The sequence below is a fragment of the Mustelus asterias genome, chromosome 30 (genome assembly GCF_964213995.1).
Source record: "Mustelus asterias chromosome 30, sMusAst1.hap1.1, whole genome shotgun sequence".
NCBI lineage: Eukaryota > Metazoa > Chordata > Chondrichthyes > Carcharhiniformes > Triakidae > Mustelus > Mustelus asterias.
In genome coordinates, this window is record NC_135830.1 from 4,138,492 (window position 1) to 4,159,729 (window position 21,238).

Here is a 21,238-nt window from a genome sequence, read left to right on the forward strand (position 1 = left end):
GACAGCATCTGTGAAGAGAGAATAGAGCCAACGTTTCGAGTCTGGGTGACCTTCCGTAAGAGCTGTCACTCTTTGTGGACATGTCTGTGTGTGTCAATGTAATTCTGTCCCCCAAACGGGTAAACACATTTTGTAACATCACAAACATTATTCACATCAGTTGTGCTGCTTCATATTAAAATGTTACAGAGGAAAAATAACAAAGTGAGAAGTAGAAGCAGAATTGGTCCCTTTCTATCTATGCATTACAACTACTTACATCTATGTAGCAATTCCACATAATGGAAAGGCCCACAAAATCACTATGTACCAAAATATAACACTGACCACATGTTGTATTTTAGCTTAGATGACAAAAAGCTTGGTCAAAACAGTAGGTTTTACGGAGAGTCTTCAATGAGGAGAGTGAGGTAAATAAAAGTGTCTGGGAAGGGAATTCCAGAGATTAGGGTCTCAGCAACTGGACCTTTGGTCACCAATGTTGGAGCGATTCTGATTGGGAATGTGGAAGAGGTCAGAATCAGAGGAGCACAGATGTCTCAGACTTGTGGAGTTTGGGAAGATTACAGAAATAGGGAGGGGTGAATCCCTGGTGGCATTTGAATACAAGGATGAAAATAATATAAAGATCTTCGTTGACAGGGAGCCAATGTAGGTCAGTGAGCAGAGGGGTGAGAGGGGATTTGGACTTGCTGTAATTTAATACCCAGGTAGTCGAGTTTTGGATGAACAAGTTTGCAGAGGGTAGAACATCCACTTACATTCCAGAACTGACGTTCTGCTGGATCAGCACTGTTTCCAAGACCAATATTGATCCTTTACAAGATGCTGCTCACAGAACTACACACACTCCTCCAGTTGAGATCGAACTAGGGCTATGTAGAGCTGTAGCAAACCTTTCTATAACAGCCTCTGTAACAGGTTGCACAGCAAGGGGAAGTAGATTGTATACATCAACTGGGAAAAATGAAGATATTCCTGGTCAAAATAGGTTTTTCTTTAAATATTCAAAATGAAATGTAAACAATAAATAATGTTAATACTAAAAACTGAGTAAGATTCCCGACTCCAGCTCTTCATGTCTTTGGTTCGGAGAAATGTTGTTAATTTTCCCACACTGTGCATGGACAGCCCCTCCTCTCTTTCAATAAAGATTTTTGAAACTCAATTTTCACAAGGGAATTGGACAATGATTTGAAATGTAACATTCATAGTGATGAATAAAGAGAATAATATTGGGATAAACTTGACAGTACTTTGAAAAGGCTGCCATCAGGAGGATGGGCTGAAGCGCCACTGAATGAACTGTGGAATTGCACGATTCAGTTGCTAGATCAATTCCCCACGACATTCCGCATTGTGGTACAGTGGTTAGGACTGATGACTGACAGTGCCAGGAAGCAAGATTAGATTCTGGTCTTGAGTGATTATCTGTGTGGAGTACAAGGGTCTTTTGGTGAGTGGGTGCAGATTCGATGGGCCGAATTGCCTCCTTTAGCACTTCAGGAATTCTATTCTTTGGTTCAAATTCCTAAATATCTCACCACAATTTTATTGCTGCAGAACACGATCTTGAAGTGCACAATGATGAATTGTAACAAATCCCCTTTGGTTACTTGCAGCAAGAGTGTTTCTGTAGTGTGGTGGTTATCACATTTGTCCACACGTGAAAGGTCCCTGTTTCAGGATCAAGCAGAAACGGTGTCAAACTCTTTTTATTTCAGAGTGAGGCAAAAAAATTAATAATTTGCATTTATTGTTTAATATTTGTTACTGCCCATCCCTGGGACACAAGATACTCCAAACCCGGGTCAAACTCCAGTGTTTATTTGTACCGTCTCTCCGTCTTTTACACAACTGCCTTGGCTACGTTCAAGTGATGCAGTGTTCTAGCTGTTGGGTTTATGTTGTACATCAGGTAGGCTTTGCTTTTTCAAAAACAGACCCAATGAACTTGGTTCACCCCAAGATACAACTGAAAAATCTCATCACTGGAGTTACTTGTGAACTCGCTGGTGTAGCAGCAGGTTGGCTGACTGCACAAATCCTTTCCCACACACAGAGCAGGTGAACGGTCTCTCCCCGGTGTGAATGCGTCGGTGTGTCCGCAGGTGGGATGATTGAGTGAATCCCTTCCCACACTCGGAGCAGGTGAATGGTTTCTCCCCTGTGTGGGTGCGCTGGTGTGTTAATAGGTGGGATGACCGAGTGAATCCCTTCCCACACTCGGAACAGGTGAATGGCCTCTCTCCTGTGTGGATGCGCTGGTGTTCCAGCAGGGTGGATAATCGAGTGAATCCCTTCCCACACTCAGAACAATTAAAGGGTTTCTCCCCAGTGTGAACTCGCTGATGTACAATCAAATCAGATGATCGCCTGAACCCAGTCCCACAGTGAGAGCACCTGAACGGCCTCTCCCCTGTGTGAACACGTTGATGAAACATCAGTTCCCAGGAACATTTATAGCACTTCTCACAGTCTGAACATTTAAAAGGTCTCTCTCCAGTGTGAATTCTCTGGTGTGTCCGCAGGTGGGATGAGTGAGCAAATCCCTTCCCACAATCGGAGCAGACGAATGGCCTCTCCCCAGTGTGAATTCTCTGGTGTACAGTGAGGACAGGTAATGTCTTGAACCCAGTCCCACAGTGAGAGCACCTGAAAGGTCTCTCATCACTGTGAGCACGTTGATGACCAGTCAGCTCCCGGGAACTTTTGTAGCACTTGCCGCAGTCTGGACATTTAAAAGGTCTCTCGTCAGTGTGAACCTGTCGGTGTTGCAGCAGGGAGGATGAACAAGTGAATCCCTTCCCACACTCCGAGCAGGTGAACGGCCTCTCCCCAGTGTGACTGCGTTGGTGAATGTCCAGCTCAGATGGGTAATTAAATCCCTTCCCACAGTCCCCACATTTCCACAGCTTCTTGCTCTGGTGACTGCATTTATGTTTTGACAGGTCAGAGGACTGACTAAAGCCTTGTGCACACACAGAGCATGTAGATGCTTTCCTCTCTCCATTGAGAATGGTGCTTTCTCCTTCCATTTTCAAATATGATGGTAAACAGGTTACAATAACCTAGGCAACTGTAAAATTTTGATGTGATGTTTGGTTTGAGTTTCCTGACTGCAAAACCTCCTCTTCTAAAACCCTGTGAAATTGATTTAAAACAGACAAAAGCGAGTGAGAGAGAATCCACAAAAACACAAAGTGAAATTAAACTGAATGAATCTGGTAATTTGTGGGGCTGGCACTCGGAAAAAGTGACCGTGAAAACTGCTGGATTGTCATAAAAACCCAACTGATTCATTAATGTCCTTCAGGGAAGGAAACCTGCCACCTAGTCTGGATCCACACAAGACTCTGGCCTCAAAGGGAGAAGAGAGCAAAGGGACAGAGTGAGAGAGGCAAGCGGTGCAGAATAATTATTTTACATATCTACAACTCAACAGGTCCCTTTATTTGTGGGTGACGTTTCTTCTGGGTTGCGGGTTTCTGCCATGGATCTGCACATGAACGAACAGAGCCGCAGATGTTTGGACACATGGGGCAGGAGGTCCCATGAGGTAATGAGATTGGTGGGCAGAATATGCTTTCTTTTCTTACCATCTATGCTGCCACTTTGACTCATCAATTAGATATCAGGCTCTGTGCAAACCAGGGTAATGGAGGGTCAGATTGCCCAGGTCAGAGGGTTGATGCAGTTTGATGGACATGTTGTCTCCATTCTGAACAATGGGGAACAAGCTCCTCCCACTCAGTGACAATATTGCCCCCTAAAAATATGGCGGCTACACATGCGCACTTATGCAGCTTCCCACGAAATGGCGACGCGGCGGTCAGCCTAGGCCCAACACTACAAGTTGCTATAAACTGGGGGTCCGGGAAGTTCTTTTCCAGGGTTTGGACTTAAACAATACGTTTACGAAGCCTCCCCACCCACCCGCCAGATCGATCGCTCTCAACGCAGCGGCCTCTACCTCGTATTGATCCGGGGTCCGAATTAAAACCGACCGTCCCCATTACCCGCACTGCGCATGCTTTAGACCCCGCCCTCTCATTCACTGGTTGGAGGACCAGCCGCTCCCGCTCGGTCCTCCAGCCCCGCCCCCGTTTCCTATTGGCCCGGAGCCGCCGTCAATCAGTCCCCGGGCATTGTGACGTTGGGCATGCGCAGTGCGGCTCATGTCCAGGGACAGGCGCTTGTTTGTCTGATCTTCAGGCGGGGAGGAGGCGGATAAGCGGAGGCAGCGTTAGGGGCAGTGGGTGGGAGGGGAGGCTCCACACACCCAGTGGAGGCTTCAACACCCCCAATAAGGAACTAGCGGCACCGCCTCAACACCCAACACAACGGCAGCTGCAGCGCTTCCTCCCGGGGCCAGGCCCTCGTGGACAAATGTGGCTTCAGGAAGGACATTCATTTGTTATAAATTTCTGCACCTCGATCAAATCTCCCCTCAATAGACCTTGCTTCAAGGAGAACAACCCCAGTTTCTAACGTTGTAATTATAATCTCTCTCCACAGATCCCAGCAAATATTCCACATCCTCAGTTCCCTGTGGGGAAGATAAGGTTTGACCTTCTTGAACTGCTGCAGTCTGTGTGGAGAAGGTGCTGCCACAATGCTGTCAGGTAAGGAGTTACAGGTCACTCACCCAGTGAGGATGAAGGAACAGAGATATATGTCCAAGTTAACTACACGAAGTTGTATTTATATCATACTTTTAATGTAATATATTTCCAAAGTGTTTCACAGAAATGTTACAAAACAACATTTGACATTGAGCTGCATGAAATATTAGAACAGTTGAACAAAAGTTTCATCAAAGAGGTAGGCTTTATGGTGAATCTTAACAGAGGGTTAAAGAGGAAATTCCAGAGCTTGTGACCTTAGCCACTGAAAGAACAGTCACCAATGGTGGAGTGGTTAACATCAGAGATAGTCAACAGGATGGAATTGCATGAATGCACGTATTTTGGAGGATTTTGTGCCTGGAGGAGATCAGAAACAGGGAGGAACAAGAGCATAGCTGGATTTGAAAACAAGGCTGAGAATTTTAAAATTTGATTCTTTTTAGGTCAAAAAGCACAGGGGTAATGGGTGAACAAGCCTTGATGTAAGTGAATACATGGTCAGAAGAGTTTTGGATGCCCTCAAGATTACTTGGAGGTTGAATATGGGAGGCCGGTTGGGAGTGACTTAGGATAGTTAAGTCTGGAAGTACCAAAGGAAGGGACCAGAGTTTCAGGAGCAAGTGAATTGAGACTTGTGTTATGGACAGGAGCGGGCTCACTTCACTGATATTTTGATTAAAAAAAAATAATTGGTGGGGTGCTTTGCAATCCCTCGGTTTTTGTGTCATCTGATTTCTACTAATAAACCCACTGCAAATTCAAGGTAGCATTAACTCAGAAGGGTAGTTTATTGCACATATTCAGAAACTATGATAGAGTTTCTGAATCTCTGTAATGTCCCCTTCCACAGTCGTGCAGTAAAGAGAGGGATAGAGAAAAGAATGCTTTACAACATAGAAACCATGGAGAAGATAGACATTGGTTCACATGAGTTCCAGGATCCTGAATCAAGGTCCAGTGAGTAATTCTTTCACAGAGGTCAGCGGGTTGAAAACCGGTCAATAAATCCTCTCTTTCACTGGTGTTGATGTGACAGCATGAAGTAGGCACACAGAGATTAATCCAATTTATCAGTTATGGTACAAAAACTGGACAGTAAGAAGTCTCACAACACCAGGTTAAAGTCCAACAGGTTTATTTGGTAGCACAAGCTTTCAGAATGTCGCTCCTTCTTCAGGTGAGTGAAGAGTTGTGTTCACAAACAGGGCATACATGGATACAGACTCAATTTACAAGATAATGGTTGGAATGCGAGTCTTTACAGGTAATCAAGTCTTAAAGGTACAGACAATGTGAGTGGAGAGAGGGTTAAGCACAGGTTAAAGAGGTGTGTATTGTCTCCAGCCAGGACAGTTAGTGAGATTTTGCAAGCCCAAGCAAGTCGTGGGGGTTACCGATAGTGTGACATGAACCCAAGATCCTGGTAGAGGCCATCCTCATGTGTGCGGAACTTGGCTATCAGTTTTTGCTCAGCAACTCTGTGTCGTGAAGGCCGCCTTGGAGAACACTTACCCGAAGATCAGAGGCTGAATGCCCATGACTGCTGAAGTGTTCCCCGAAAGGAAGAGAACACTCCTGCCTGGTGATTGTCGAACAGTGTTCATTCATCCGTTGTCATAGCTTCTGTATGGTCTCTCCAATGTACCATGCCTCAGGACTTCCTTTCCTGCAGCATATCAGGTGGACAACGTTGGCCGAGTTGCAAGAGTATGTTCCTGGTGGATGGTGTTCTCACGTGAGATGATGGCATCCGTGTTGATGATCCGGCATGTCTTTCAGAGGTTGCTGTGGCAGGGTTGTGTAGTGTCATGGTCACTGTTCTCTTGAAGGCTGGCTAGTTTGCTGCGGGCAATGGTCTGTTTGAGGTTGTGCAGTTGTTTGAAGGCAAGAAGTGGGGGTGTGGGGATGGCCTTGGTGAGATGCTCGTCTTCATTGATGACATGTTGAAGGCTCCAGAGAAGATGTCATAGCTTCTGTGCTCTGGGGAAGTACTGGACGACGAAGGGTACTCTGTCCGCCGTGTCCCGAGTTTGTCTTCTGAGGAGGTCGGTACGGTTTTTCACTGTGGCGTGTCAGAACTGTCGATGAGTCGAGCGCCATATCCTGTTCTTATGAGGGTGTCTTTCAGCGTCTGTAGCAATCCTGCTCATCTGAGCAGATCCTGTGTATACGGAGAGCTTATGCATAGGGGATGGCTTCTTTAATGTGTTCAGGGTGGAAGCTGGAGAAGTGGAGCATCGTTAGGTTATCCGTGGGCTTGCGGTACAGTGAAGCGCTGAGGTGACCGTCCTTAATGGAGATGCGTGTGTCCGAGAATGCAACCAATTCCGGAGAGTAGTCCATTGTGAGTCTGATGGTGGGATGGAACTTGTTGATGTCATCATATAGTTGTTTCAGTGATTGTTCACCATGAGTCCAAAGGAAGAAAGTGTCATCGATGTATCTAGTGTATAGCATCGGTTGAAGGTCCTGTGCGGTGAAGAAGTCTTGTTTGAACCTGTGCATGAAGATGTTGGCATATTGAGGTGCGAATGTGGCCCCCATGGCTGTTCTGTGTGTCTGGATGAAGAACTGGTTGTTGAAGGTGAAGACGTTGTGGTCCAGGATGAAGCGGGTGAGTTGTAGAATTGCATCTGGAGATTGGCAGTTGTCGACGTTGAGTACTGAGGCCGTTGCAGCAATGCCATCATCGTGGGGGATGCTGGTGTAGAGTGCCGAGACATCCATTGTGACGAGGAGTGCTCCTGGTTCAACTGCTCCATGTGCGCTGAGTTTCTGTAGGAAATCCGTAGTGTCACGACAGAAGCTGGAGGTTCTTTGTACAATGGGTTTCAGGATCCCCTCGACGTAGCCGAAGAGGTTCTCGCACAAGGTCCCATTGCCCGATACAATGGGACGGCCGGGTGTGGTTGCCTTGTGTATCTTCGGGAGGCAGTAGAGATCTCCAACGCGGAGAGTACGTGGGATGAGAGCATGGAGGGTGCTCTGAAGATCTGGATCAAAGTTCCTGATCAGTCTGTTGAGTTGACGGGTGCGTTCTTTGGTTGGATCTGGGGTAACTGTCTGTAGTGTTCCTCGTTGTTCAGTTGTCGGTACACTTCTTTGCAGTAATCTGTTCTGTTCAGTATGACAGTGGCCCCTCCTTTGTCTGCTGGTTTGATGACAATGTTGGTGACAATTGGAGCCAGGTTGGATGGGGCTAGTTGTCCAGCCTGGCCAGGGCTTGCTTCAGTGTGGCCTGCCAGTCAGATGTTAAATAGCAGCCTGGAGCCCGCAGCTCAGGAAGGCAAAATTAACCTGTTCAACAAGCCAGAGTCTCAGCTCATGTGACCTCACCTCGGCACAGTGTCTTCAACAAAGGACGGTTCAGGTAGTTGGCTTTTCGTTCCAGGCTGATAACGTCTCAGTAATTATGGGTAGAAAGAGGTGCTATCTGTTGAGGGTTTGGTATTTGGGAAGGCATTGTCTCCGTGGACTTACAGACACCACTAGCAAGCATGGTTTGTCAAATGGAAATTGCCTTCCGCTAGCTCCCTTTGAAGTTGGGCAGTGCTGTTTCCACGTGGTCTGGTAGAAGCACTTTAGACACAACTTGGAAATGGGACATTCCTGAAATGGAGAGTGAATGCTTTTGTTCAGGTGACTCTCAGATAGAGGGTCTGCCAGCTTATTGGTTGTTGTTCAGCCAAACTTTATTAGAGATAAGAAATACAAAAGGCTATTTTTTATAAAAGATATACACAGTTCGGTTCTGTTCTATTGCATGAGGTGGAGTTGGGCCACGTTACTGAGGTGAAGACAGTCTTGCTGATGACGTGGATATGTCGCTGAAAACTGATCTCGTGGTGAAATATTTTGAGATGATTGTGAACTAGGATTTAGCCTCAGAGTTCCCAGGGAGAGGGATGGATTCAGTGGGTAGGGAGTAGAGTTTGTAACTGGGATTAAAGAGAATGGCTTTGTTCTTCACCATATTTAAATGGAGGAAATATCTGCTCATCGAGTGCTGGATGTCAGAGAAGTCAGAACCAGTGTGTGACTCAGAGGAATTTGTAGGTGATGGTGTTCACATATACCTGCCATCCCAGTCCTTCGAGGTGCTGGAGGGTGAGAGTTGGGAAGTTCTAACAAAATTCTGGTCAATTGTAGATGTGTAAATTCTGTCTCTGCCCACTGCCTCGATCCCACAGAAGACCACATTCATTCAGCTCAATTTCACAACCTGCCTTTGTGTTTTTGTGAGTTCTGTCTCACTCCCTTTTTTCTGTCTGAAATATACTTCACAGGGCATTAGAAGGGGAAGCTTTGCAGTTAGGAAACTGAAACAAAATCCCACATCAGGGTGGGACAGATTCGCTCAATTTATCATAACCTGAAGACCATCGGATTTTGAACATGGAAGGAAAAAGCATCGTTGACAGTGAAGAGAAACAGTGCATGTCTTCTGTGTGTGGACAAGACATCAGCCGATCTGGCCTGTCGAACCACAAGCACAGTCACACTGAGGAGAAGCTGTGGAAGTGTGGGGACTTTGGGAAGGAATTTGATTCTCCAGTTAGTCTGGAAATTCATCGGTGAATTCACACCGCGGAGAGGCCCTTCACCTGCTCCGAGTGTGGGAAGGGATTCAGTGCCTCATCCCACTTGCTGACACACCAGCACACTCACACTGGGCAGAGACTGTTCACCTGCCCCGTGTGTGGTAAGGGATTCACTCAGTCATCTAATCTGCTGACACACCAGTGAATGCACACTGGGGATAGGTCATTCATCTGTTGTGTGTGTGGGAAAAGATTCACTCAGTCATTGCCATTCAAGGCACACAAACTAGTTCACACTGGGGAGAAGCCATTCACCTGTTCCGTGTGTGGAAAGGGATTCACTTGGTCATCAACGCTGCTGACACACCAGCGAATTCACACTGGTGAGAAACCTTTTAAATGCCCAGCGTGTGGGAATTGCTATAAAAGCTCTGGGGAGCTGATGTCCCATCAACGTGTTCACACTGACGAGAAACCGTTCAGGTGCTCTCGCTGTGGGACTGGGTTCAGGTGATCATCTGACCTCACTGTGCACCAGCGCACTCACACTGGGGAGAAGCCGTTCTCATGCACCGTGTGTGGGAAGAGATTCAATCAGACATGTACCCTTCCAAGACACCAGCAAGTTCACACTGGGGAGAGCCCCTTCACCTGTTCTGTGTGCGGGAAGAGCTTTGGTCGGTCGTCCACTCTGCTGAGACACCAACAAGTTCACAAGTGACTGCAGTGATTGGATTTTGCTGTTAGTCACATCCTGGACTGAACTGGAGGAGCAGCAAGAATGGAAAGGACCTAATCTGATTGGAGATGTTTCTCACAGATTCTGTCTTTCCCACATTCGGGCAAGTTTTCTTTCAATGGTCACCCCGGTGGTGAATTTTAATGGAAATTTTGTGGGCTTTGATAACTGGAATTTGCTCTTTTCCACCATTTATATTACACCCTCTTCCAATTCTCAACAGCTCCAACTAGAAAGTGCTGATTAATCCTTACTGACAATTCTTTCAGACTTCCACTTAAATTATCAAGGAATATGAAAGCAAATAGTAAAATATTTCACAGGCACATCAGTGAAAGCTTCATCAGTCAACATTGATATTAAGGAAAGTGGGGGAGTTGCTGAGTTTAATCATTTCTGACACAGCAGCAGCAACATTTGGTAAAGGTGAAACCCACAACAAAGACTGGTTTGAGACCCACTCAGCAGAGATGACACCTGTCATTGAAGCAAAAAGCAAAGCCAACCTGATGCACAACATAAACCCAACAGCTGAAACACTGCTGAACTTAAATGTAGTGAGAGTTTTATCAACACCAGGTTAAAGTCCAACAGGTTTATTTGGTAGCAAATACCATTAGCTTTCGGAGCGCTGCTCCTTCGTCAGATGGAGTGGAAATGTGCTCTCAAACAGGGCACAGAGACACAAAATCAAGTTACAGAATACTGATTAGAATGCGGATCTCTACAGCCAGCCAGGTCTTAAAGATACAGACAATGTGGGTGGAGGGAGCATTAAGCACAGGTTAAAGAGATGTGTATTGTCTCCAGACAGGACAGCCCGCAAGTCCAGGAGGCAAGCTGTGGGGGTTACTGATAATGTGACATAAATCCAACATCCCGGTTTAGGCCATCCTCATGTGTGCGGAACTTGGCTATCAGTTTCTGCTCAGCGACTCTGCGCTGTCGTGTGTCGTGAAGGCCGCCTTGCAGAATGCTTACCTGAAGATCCAAGGCTGAATGCCCGTGACTGCTGAAGTGCTCCCCCACAGGAAGAGAACAGTCTTGCCTGGTGATTGTCGAGCGGTGTTCATTCATCCGTTGTCGTAGCGTCTGCATGGTTTCCCCAATGGACCATGTATTTTGTAACTTGATTTCCACTCCATCTGACGAAGGAACAGCCTGTTCTGAAAGCTAATGGTATTTGCTACCAAATAAACCTGTTGGACTTTAACCTGGTGTTGTTAAAACTCTGTGTTCACCCCAGTCCATCGCTGGCATCTCCACATCAGAACTTAAATGTAGCCAAGTTGTGCAAAAGACAGAGAGATATTGTGTAAATAAACACTGAATCAGCCAGTGTCAATACATCCAGACTATGACCATGTAAACCTACTTGCTATGTGTGTGGTGAGATTGGAGTCAGTTGGTCTTACCATCACTAAAGTTTCCTCCTCTGAAATCAGCAGAAGGTGAAGTTTTAACTGACAGAAGTAACCAGATGTCCCGCTGACTTGAACACGACTGTGAGCTGTACTCCAGTGAGACAGATACCTCCAAGTCTCTGTTTGAACCCTCCTGCAGCTTCCTGTCATAGTTGACTTGGACAAGATTCCCTCGTCACTTGAGCTGGAAAAGGCCATTGATGACTGAGCAAGCAGAAAGGCTGAACTGGTCAAACACGGAAAGTCCCGTTGGCTGTCACATCTTCGTTACCTCTGGCTCTTTTGGGGTGTAGGACTGGTTCACAGGAGATGTGTAACACCAAAATCTTCACTGCAGTGACAGAGGAGATTGGAACAACGACAGGGAAATCTCACTCCTTAGCATCACTGGGAAAGCCTTCACCAGGGTTATGTTTAAAAGACTCCAGCTACTTGCAGACTGAGTGTAAGTAGCACAGTGAGGTTTCTGTGCTGACAGATCGACAGCGAACATGATCTTCTCCACACACCAGCTACAAGAATTATTAAGTTTGCAGATGACACCAAGATTGGTGGCATAGTGGACAGTGAAGAAGGTTATCTAAGATTGCAACGAGATCTTGATCAATTGGGCCAGTGGGCTGACGAATGGCAGATCAAGTTTAATTTAGATAAATGCGAGGTGATGCATTTTGGTAGATCGAACCAGGGCAGGACTTACTCAGTTAATGGTAGGGCGTTGGGGAGTGTTATAGAACAAAGAGATCTAGGTGTACATGTTCATAGCTCATTGAAAGTGGAGTCACAGGCGGACAGGGTGGTGAAGAAGGCATTCGGCATGCTTGATTTCATTGGTCAGAACATTGAATACAGGAGTTGGGATGAATTGTTGAAGTTGTACGAGACATTAGTGAGGCCACACACTTGGAATACTGCGTACAGTTCTGGTCACCCTATTATAGAAAGAGTGCAGAAAAGATTTACTAGGATGCTACCAGGACTTGATAGTTTGAGTTATAAGGAGACGCTGGATAGACTGGGACTTTTTTCTCTGGAGCGTAGAAGGCTTAGGAGTGATCATACAGAGGTCTATAAAATAATGAGGGGCATAGATCAGCGAGATAGTCAATATCTTTTCCCAAAAGTAGGGGAGTCTAAAACTAGAGGGCATAGGTTTAAGGTGAGAGGAGAGAGATACAAAAGGGTCCAGAGGGACATTTTTTTCACACAGAGGGTGGTGAGTGTCTGGAACAAGCTGCCAGAGGTAGTAGTAGAGGCGGGTACAATTTTGTATTTTAAAGAGCGTTTAGACAGTTACATGGGTACGATGGGTATAGAGGGACATGGGCAATTGGGACTAGCTTAGTCGTTAAAAAAAGGGCGACATGGGCAAGTTGGACCGAAGGGCCTGTTTCCATGCTGTAAACCTCTATGACTAGGGGAAAAATGCAGAAATTCCCAGATCCTGGGATCAATCTGAAACAACAAATAAGCAGAAATTATGGGAAATGCTCCCAGAGAATGCGGCTTATTCTGATATAGAGTCCAGCATTTTCTCTTAAATACACCAATATATATTTTGCCCCCATGTTCTGTTAGAAATGCACACGCTCCATTTTCTGGTGAACACAGTTACTGTCTGCTTCAAGCTTTCCCTTTTTGTACCAATTAACACTGTCCCTCTGATTCCTTTTTCGATGATGCATTAGCCGCCATTCCCTTTGAAACCATAACCTTGACCTCACTGAACATCACCCCAGGGATTCTCTCTCCCTGCTCCTTTCCGTCTGACACCATCCCCCTGAACTCACTAAATATCACCTGTATTGTTGTTTAATCATTTTGTTTAAATCTGGAGTAGAGGTAATCAGAGACCAGACAGATTGAAATCCTCTTTTCGTACATTTAATGTTGATACAATTTATAATTCACAATACAGTATGATTCTCACATCAACAACTTGGTTTTATGGAACATCTTTAACATTGCGAAACATCCCAAAACATTTCACAGGAGAGTTTATCAATCATCATTTAACACTGAGCACTCTACGGATATAATGGAGTGGATGTGACCAAAAATCTGGATTTAAGGAGTATCTAAAGGAGGGAAATGAGGTGGGGATATTTAGGGGTGAAATTCCTATGCTTACTGGCTCTCCTAACAGTGGAAACATTTTCTTCCTATCTACCTGTTGAAACCTCTCATCATTTTGAACACTGGAAACAAATTTCCCCCAACCCTCTCTGTCGTAAGGAAGGAAATCCCAAATTCTCCAGTCTCTCCATAAAACTGAAATCCCACATCCTCTTTAAGACATTGACATCCTTTCTAAATTGTGCTGCCCGGAATTGGTTACGACACCCAGCTGAGGTCTCACCAGTGGTTGAATAAACTTCCTTGCTTTTATAATCTAAGCCCGTTTCAATGAAGACAAGGATTCTTTGTGCTTTTGATCAACTTGTCCCACCACCTTCTGAGATTTGTGTACATCTACCCTCAGGTCATTGTGTTCATAGAATACTTACAGTGCAGAAGAGGCCATTTGGCAGACTATCGAGTCTGCACCAACTCTCTGACAGAGCACCTTACCCAGGCTCTCTTCCCTCGCCCTATTCCTGCAACCACCAAACGTTCCTACATTTGGTTTAAAATTGTCGCATTTAGTTTATTCTGCCTTTCCTCATTCTGCCTTCCAAAATCCATCATTGACTGTGAATCACTTTGGGGTGTTCTGAGGGTGTGAAAGGTTCTAAATGACACAACAGAATCACAGACTGTTGCAGTGCAGAAGGAGGCCATTCGGCCCATTATGTCTGCACTAGCTCTCTGAATGAGCATTTCACCCAGTGCCATCTCCCTGTAACACTGCACATTGTTCATTTCAAATCATCACCTATTCCCTCTGAGTGTCTCCATTGAACCTGCTGCCACCAGACTCTCATGATGTGGAGATGCCGGCGTTGGACTGGGGTAAACACAGTAAGAAGTTTAACAACACCAGGTTAACACACTCCCCAGTGTGAACACCAGGTTAACACACTCCCCAGTGTGAACACCAAATAAACCTGTTGGACTTTAACCTGGTGTTGTTAAACTTCTTACCAGACTCTCAGGCAGTGCATTCCAGGCCCTAAGCATTTGTCTGATGAAAAAGGTTTTTTTCTCAAATGACTTTTGCTTCTTTTATCAATTATCTTAAATCTGTGGGCCCTCTGATTCTTCATCCTCCCATCAATAGGAACAGTTTCTCCCGATCTACCCCACCCACAATAACTTTCTTTCTCTCTTGCAGCTTATTTAAAGTTGTAGATTTTGCTGCAAAGATTAAGTTGTGATTAAAATTCAAAGTTAGCTATTTTACTGTAGGAGCAACTTCATTGGGAAGTCAATGAATTAAGAGGAAAAATCCCAGACAGTCGTTCTTCAAGGTCCACAATAGGCCCGACAGCTCAGTCATCTCCACTCTCAGCTCAGGAGAGCTCAACAACTCCACACACTGCCCACAGCGGTGTTCTCTCACTGCAGTGGAACCAACATTCGTGTTTTAACTAACATCACCAATAAAACTAGATCAATTGGTCACTTGTCTCATTGCTGTTTGGATCTTGCTATGCACAAACTTCTTGTTGTAAAATAACAAAGGGAGCATTTCAAAAGGAAGTAACTTGTCTTCACAATATTAAAAAGACACAACTCACTCACACGGTGTTTAATACAAAGTTGATATGACAATTATCCAGAATTGGAACAATTGAACTGGTTGGACTTTTTTCAAATCATCGGAACAAGCTCCTAGTGGTTAGAACCAACGTGATTTAGTCCTGGATGTGATTAACAGCAGAGTCACTCATGAACTTGCTGGTGTGTCAGCAGGGTGGATGACCGAGTGAATCCTTTGCCGCACATGGAGCAGGTGAATGGCCTCTCCCCAGTGTGAACCTGCTGGTGCCTCCACAGATTGCATGAACGAGTGAATCCCTTCCCACATTCGGAGCAGGTGAATGGCCTCTCCCCAGTGTGAACTCTCTGGTGTACACTGAGGTCAGATGATCGCCTGAAGCCAGTTCCACAGTGAGAGCACCTGAATGGTCTCTCGTCAGTGTGAACTGGTTGATGGTGTGCCAGGTCTCCGGAACTTTTATAGCACTTCCCGCAGTCTGGGCATTTAAAAGGTCTCTCCCCAGTGTGAACTCGCCGGTGTATCAGCAGATTGGATGAATTAATGAATCCCTTCCCACACACAGAGCAAGTGAAAGGCCTCTCCCCAGTGTGAACTCGCTGGTGGATTAACAGGCTGGACGATCGCTTGAAGCTCTTTCCGCAGTGAGAGCAGCTGAATGGTGAGTACCCAGTGTGAATGCGCTGGTGCTCTCTCAATCCATACCGACATTTAAAACTCCTATCACAGTCAGAGCAATCAAACTGTCTCTTGTCACTGTGAACTTGTTGATGTCTAAGCAGCCCAGATAAAAACATGCATCTCTTCCCACACACGGAACAGGTGAATGGCCTCTCCCCAGTGTGAACTCGCTGATGTGTCACCAGGGTGGATGAATGAACAAATGCCTTCCCACACTCAGTACAGGTGAATGGCCTCTCCCCGGTATGACTGCGTCGATGATTTTTCAGCTCAAAGGGGTAACTGAATCCCTTCCCACAGTCCTCACATTTCCAGGGTTTCTCCCTGGTGTGACTCCGCTTGTGTTTTGACAGGCCAGATGATCGGCTGAACCCCCGTCCACACAGAGAACACGTGTACAGTTTCTCCCCAGTGTGAACAGTGCTTTTTTCTTCCATGTTCAAAGGCTGATGATGCTCAGATCCTGAGGAATCGAGGAGCTTTGTCAGACGTATGGTTTGAGTTTCCCAACTGTACATTCTCTCTGGCAAGTGAAGTGGAAAAAGGGAGCATGAGAGAGAACCCACAAAAGCAAAAAGGTTGCGAAATTGGGCAGGATTTATGGGGCCAATGTGAGAAAAAGAGACCATGAACGCTGCTGGAGTATTTCACAGCCCAAATGTATACAATGTCTTTCAGGGAAAGGAAGCTGCCATCAGCTTTGAACATACACAAGACAAAGAGTTGGGAGGTGGCAGCGATGAAGATCTTATACATCTACACCTTTACCAGCTCCATCATCTACAAAGACAAGGGCCGCTGGTACACACAAACACCATCACCTCCAAATCTCCTTCCAGTCACACACCATTCTGAATTGGACAGGTACCCCCGTTCCTGCATGGCCAGTGAATGAAAATCCATACCAAAAGGTATTTTGGAAACAATTTAGTGGCTTAAAATAGTTGACAGATAACAGTATTGATTTATTAACAAAAGTTTATCTATTGCAGCGTGGGAACAGTGTGTTTCACAAACTAATTTCTATTAGAATCTGCCTCTTTTTAGAGTCCCCCATGGCTGGGCCCAACAAATCCTCTGGGGTTTGGATCAGTGAGGAAGACCAGAACTTGGTCAAGAATAAGACCAAGAATAAGAGATGAGGAGAAATAGAAGACTGAAAGGAGGATTTTTTTTCTTTCCGAGATTTATTAGGATGTGGAATTCACTTCCCCAGAAAGCAGTAGGGGCTGGGGTATTGAATTTATTTAAAGCAGAGCTGGACAAATTTATTATAGACAAGGGAGTCAGGGTGATGGGTGTGGGAGTTGGTGGTGCAGATAGGAAAGTGAAGTTGAAACCACAGCCACGATCTTACTGTATGCTGGAGCAGGCCTGGAGGGCCAAATGGCCTGCTTCTGCTCCTAAACCCTAGTCCAATGGATTAAACCCAGCAGCTTCTCCACTATCCCCACTCCAGCATAAATTGCTTCTGCATCCAATGCCCATCCTAATTCAAACTTGCTGTTAATTGGTCTGCCTAGCTTTTCTGCAGCTGCACATTCCAGTCTTTTTAATTGAAATAGAAGGTATTCACCCACACAGAACATTCTGGGTAGCACCGTCCACCATATAAAGGTAATTTTAAAAATGATTTGCCAAAATTATAAAAAAGTAGAATAATATAAATCAAAGAACACAATCCACTCCCATTCACCATCAATGTCAGGTAAAATGAATACATTAATTACAATAAAGTACTTTGATTTCAATTCAAATACTTTAGTTTCTAAATTGAGTCAAGTTTCTTTAAGTGTATTTCCCAATTCAGATTCATGTCTTCATCCTTTTCCACTCAGCCCCTGAACTGCATCTGACAATGAAGTTCTGGGGAATGGGCACTGATTGTCCTGGGAAACAACAGCAAAGGAGCTCAAGGGGCTGATGGAGCAAGACAACAATGAGGTCAATCAGCAGCCTGGAGGTCTGGAACCGGAGTTGGCCAGTCAGGTGAATGAGTGTGAACTGCTGATAAACAATCAGTATCTTGATTTCCTGAAGCTCCTGTTTTCTAGATGTCCAGATCACCAACAACCTGTCCTGGTCCACCCATGCCGACACTATAGTTAAAAAAAGGCCACCAATGCCTCTACCTTCTTGGGAGGCTAAGGAAATTCAATGTGTCCACTAGGACTCACCAACCTTAACAGATGCACCAGAGAAATAATTCTCTCTGGTTGTATCACAGCTTGGTATGGCTCCTGCTCTGTCCAAGACCGCAAAAAACTGCAACGGATCGTGAATGGAGCCTAGTCCATTATGCAAACTAGTCTCCCATCCACTGACTCTGTCTACACTTCTTGCTGCCTGGGGAAAACAGCCAGCATAATCAAGGACACCATGCACCCCGGACATTCCACCCCGGATATACTTTCCTCTGCCTTCTTCCGTCTGGAAAAAGATACAAAAGTCTGAGGACACATACCAATCGACTCAAGAATAGCTTCTTCCCTGCTGCCATCAGACATCAGACAGGGGCGGCACGGTAGCGCAGTGGTTAGCACTGCTGCTTCACAGCTCCAGGGTCCCGGGTTCGATTCCCGGCTCGGGTCACTGTCTGTGTGGAGTTTGCACATTCTCCTCGTGTCTGCGTGGGTTTCCTCCGGGTGCTCCGGTTTCCTCCCACAGTCCAAAGATGTGTGGGTTAGGTTGATTGGCCAGGTTAAAAATTGCCCCTTAGAGTCCTGAGATGCGTAGGTTAGAGGGATTAGCGGGTAAAAATATGTGGGGGTAGGGCCTGGGTGGGATTGTGGTCGGTGCAGACTCGATGGGCCGAATGGCTTCTTTCTGCACTGTAGGGTTTCTATGATTTGATTGGACCTACCTCATATTAAGTTGATCTTTCCCTACACCCTAGCTATGACTGTAACACTACATTCTGCACGCTCTCCTTTCCTTCTCTAAGTTTGGTACGCTTTGTCTGTACAGTGTGCAACAAAGAATACTTTTCCCTGTATACTACATGTGACAATAATAAATCAAATCAAAGATCAATACAGCACAGGAACAGGCCCTTCGGCCCTCCAAGCCCGCGCCGCTCCCTGGTCCAAACTAGACCATTCTTTTGTATCCCTCCATTCCCACTCCGTTCATATGGCTGTCTAAATAAGTCTTAAACGTTCCCAGTGTGTCCGCCTCCACCACCTTGCCTGGCAGCGCATTCCAGGCCCCCACCACCCTCTGTGTAAAATATGTCCTTCTGATATCTGTGTTAAACCTCCCCCCCTTCACCTTGAACCTATGACCCCTCGTGAACGTCACCACCGACCTGGGGAAAAGCTTCCCACCGTTCACCCTATCTATGCCTTTCATAATTTTATACACCTCTATGTTTTGAGTTTCAGACAATTCTATGCCAATTAGTTCTTTCTCTACACCATAGCTATGACTGTAACACTACATTCTGCACTCTCTCGTTTCCTTCTCTATGAACGGTATGCTTTATCTGTATAGCACAAGAAACAATATTTTTCACTATTCTAATACGTTTGACAAATCAAATCAAAAAATTATTTGAGGCGTTTAGAAGTCTTTCATCTTCCTCTTTGCATATCGATGTTCGTTAAAGCTACACAGATTAATTTTGCTGTCATTATTAATATATTTTCAATTCTTAAATGGACAGTCTTTCAGCAATTCCCATTTTCCTTCTTTCTGGTTGATAATTGAGGGTCTGCACACTTGGCTTTATGCATGATTTTGTTCCTACTTTTACTGGTTTCTCCATCCGGCACAATCTCCACAACATAGCAAAAATAATCACGATTCACTAATTGGGAATTTCAAAGGCAGGCTCTCGACCTGCCATTCCCCGCGTTGGTGCAAGTCCCCTATCCGCACCGCAGGAGAGCAGTGCGCAAGCGCAGTAACCATCAAGTCAGAGCATGCGGAGTAATGGCTCCGAGCCGAGAGAGCTACTGCTTTGGTTCTCGGGCAGCTGGGAAGGATGCGGAAACCCGGAGGGAGCGATGGAGCCGGCTCTGCTTGGGGAGGGTTTGTAAACACTGGGTGAAGGCTCTAAACCTGGAATCAAACCTGAAGGTCCCGCTCCGAGTCTTTTTCCCGAGACGAAACCTCGGTTACCGGCCGCCATCTTGGTTCACAGCCCAGGAGTGCGCATGCGTTCAGATTCCGATGACGTAACAGAGTGGGCGCGGCTCAGGGTTTCCGTTCCCTACCGGGTCCTAGTGCTCGGGGATTCAGTAATCAGAGCAAAAGGTTTTTAAACAGCTTCACCCACTCCCAGGCTGCAGCCGAGGAGTCCATGGGCTATGTACATGTTCAGTGTGAGAGCTTGCAGCCGGAAGGAGCTGCTCCTCAACCATTGTTTACATTCCAACCCCACCCTCCTAATCTTTGGCTGTGTGGGGGAAGTTGGGGCAGTCAGAGGATCTTATCCTGGGCCAGGTTCAAACAGCAATGTGTTGAAATTAAATGAGCAGTCCCCATGGGGGTTGCGTGGATGTCACACAGCCTTGCAGCCTCTCCTGGAGAGAGAACATATGGTGTCCACTGGTACACTCGCTACCTTCTACAACTGGTGAGCATCACATGGTACAGAGTAGAGTAACTTCAAGACACTGGAAACAACATTCTGGTTTAGTTGGGAAGCTAACCCTTTTTGTTGGTATTGTGTTGCTGATATTTTCTTCTTTTTGTTTGTTTGGCTGACATATTTGGGGAAACAAACAAGAGAAAAGAATATTCAATAGAAACTAAATTGTCTGTTCTGAATTTATATCATGTCACAATGATAATTTTTGCAAACTCCTTTCACAGGGTATTAGAAGAGGAAGTTTTGCAAATGTGAAACTCAAACAATACACCACACAAAGATCTAACAAAATCATTCCATTCATCAAGAAACTGGTTTGAAAGCAGGTGGGATGACTATCATTGACCTTTGAATGTGGAAGGAGAAATGTTTGTTAGTTCTGCAAAAATCAGTGTGATTGGAAAAGCACCGAGACACATACACACCTGAGTGAGTGTTCCAGTAAACTGACTGTGGAAAGAGCTTCAACTAGTTGCACAGCCTGAAAAAACATCACACCATTCACAGCGGGGAGAAACCGTACATGTGTTCTGTGTGTGGACTAGGCTTCAACTGTTCATCCAACCTGGAGAGATACAAGGACACTGGCACCATGGAGAAATTGTGGAAATGTGGGGAGTGTGGGTAGGGGTTCAGTTACCCTTCCCAGCTTAAAAATCATCACGCAGTCACACTGGGGAGAGACCATTCACCTGCACCGTGTGTGGGAAGGGATTCATTCAGTCATCCCACCTGCTTTCACACCAGCAGGTTCACCTTGATGAGAGGCTGTTAAACCGCTCAGACCGTGAAAGCAGCTTCGAAAGCTCGGAGGACCTGGTCACGCATCAGGTTGTTCACACCCAGAGACAGTTCAGTTGCTCTCACTGCGGGAAGGGGTTCATACGATCACAGAACCTCATCGAACATGAATACACTCACTGGGGATAGGCCATTCAACTGCTCTGTGTGTGGGAAGGGATTCATGCGA

General features: G+C 45.7%; 1 protein-coding gene and 1 long non-coding RNA gene across 2 annotated transcripts; one reads left to right on the forward strand and one right to left on the reverse strand.

Moving 5' to 3' along the window:
• Positions 1–940: 940 nt before the first annotated feature.
• On the reverse strand, positions 941–18,395 carry LOC144480973 (uncharacterized). The gene is made up of 5 exons (XM_078200602.1): positions 18,139–18,395; positions 15,198–16,197; position 14,810; positions 2,690–2,867; positions 941–2,605 (listed from the first exon to the last, which is right to left on the reverse strand). Exons 1-5 carry the CDS (start codon positions 18,287–18,289, stop codon positions 1,998–2,000), a joined length of 1,938 nt encoding a protein of 645 aa, XP_078056728.1. The 5' UTR covers positions 18,290–18,395; the 3' UTR covers positions 941–1,997.
• On the forward strand, positions 4,264–17,655 carry LOC144480975 (uncharacterized). The gene is made up of 3 exons (XR_013495728.1): positions 4,264–4,625; positions 16,353–16,585; positions 17,513–17,655. It is a non-coding gene; the product is annotated as an uncharacterized LOC144480975 (long non-coding RNA).
• Positions 18,396–21,238: the final 2,843 nt, after the last annotated feature.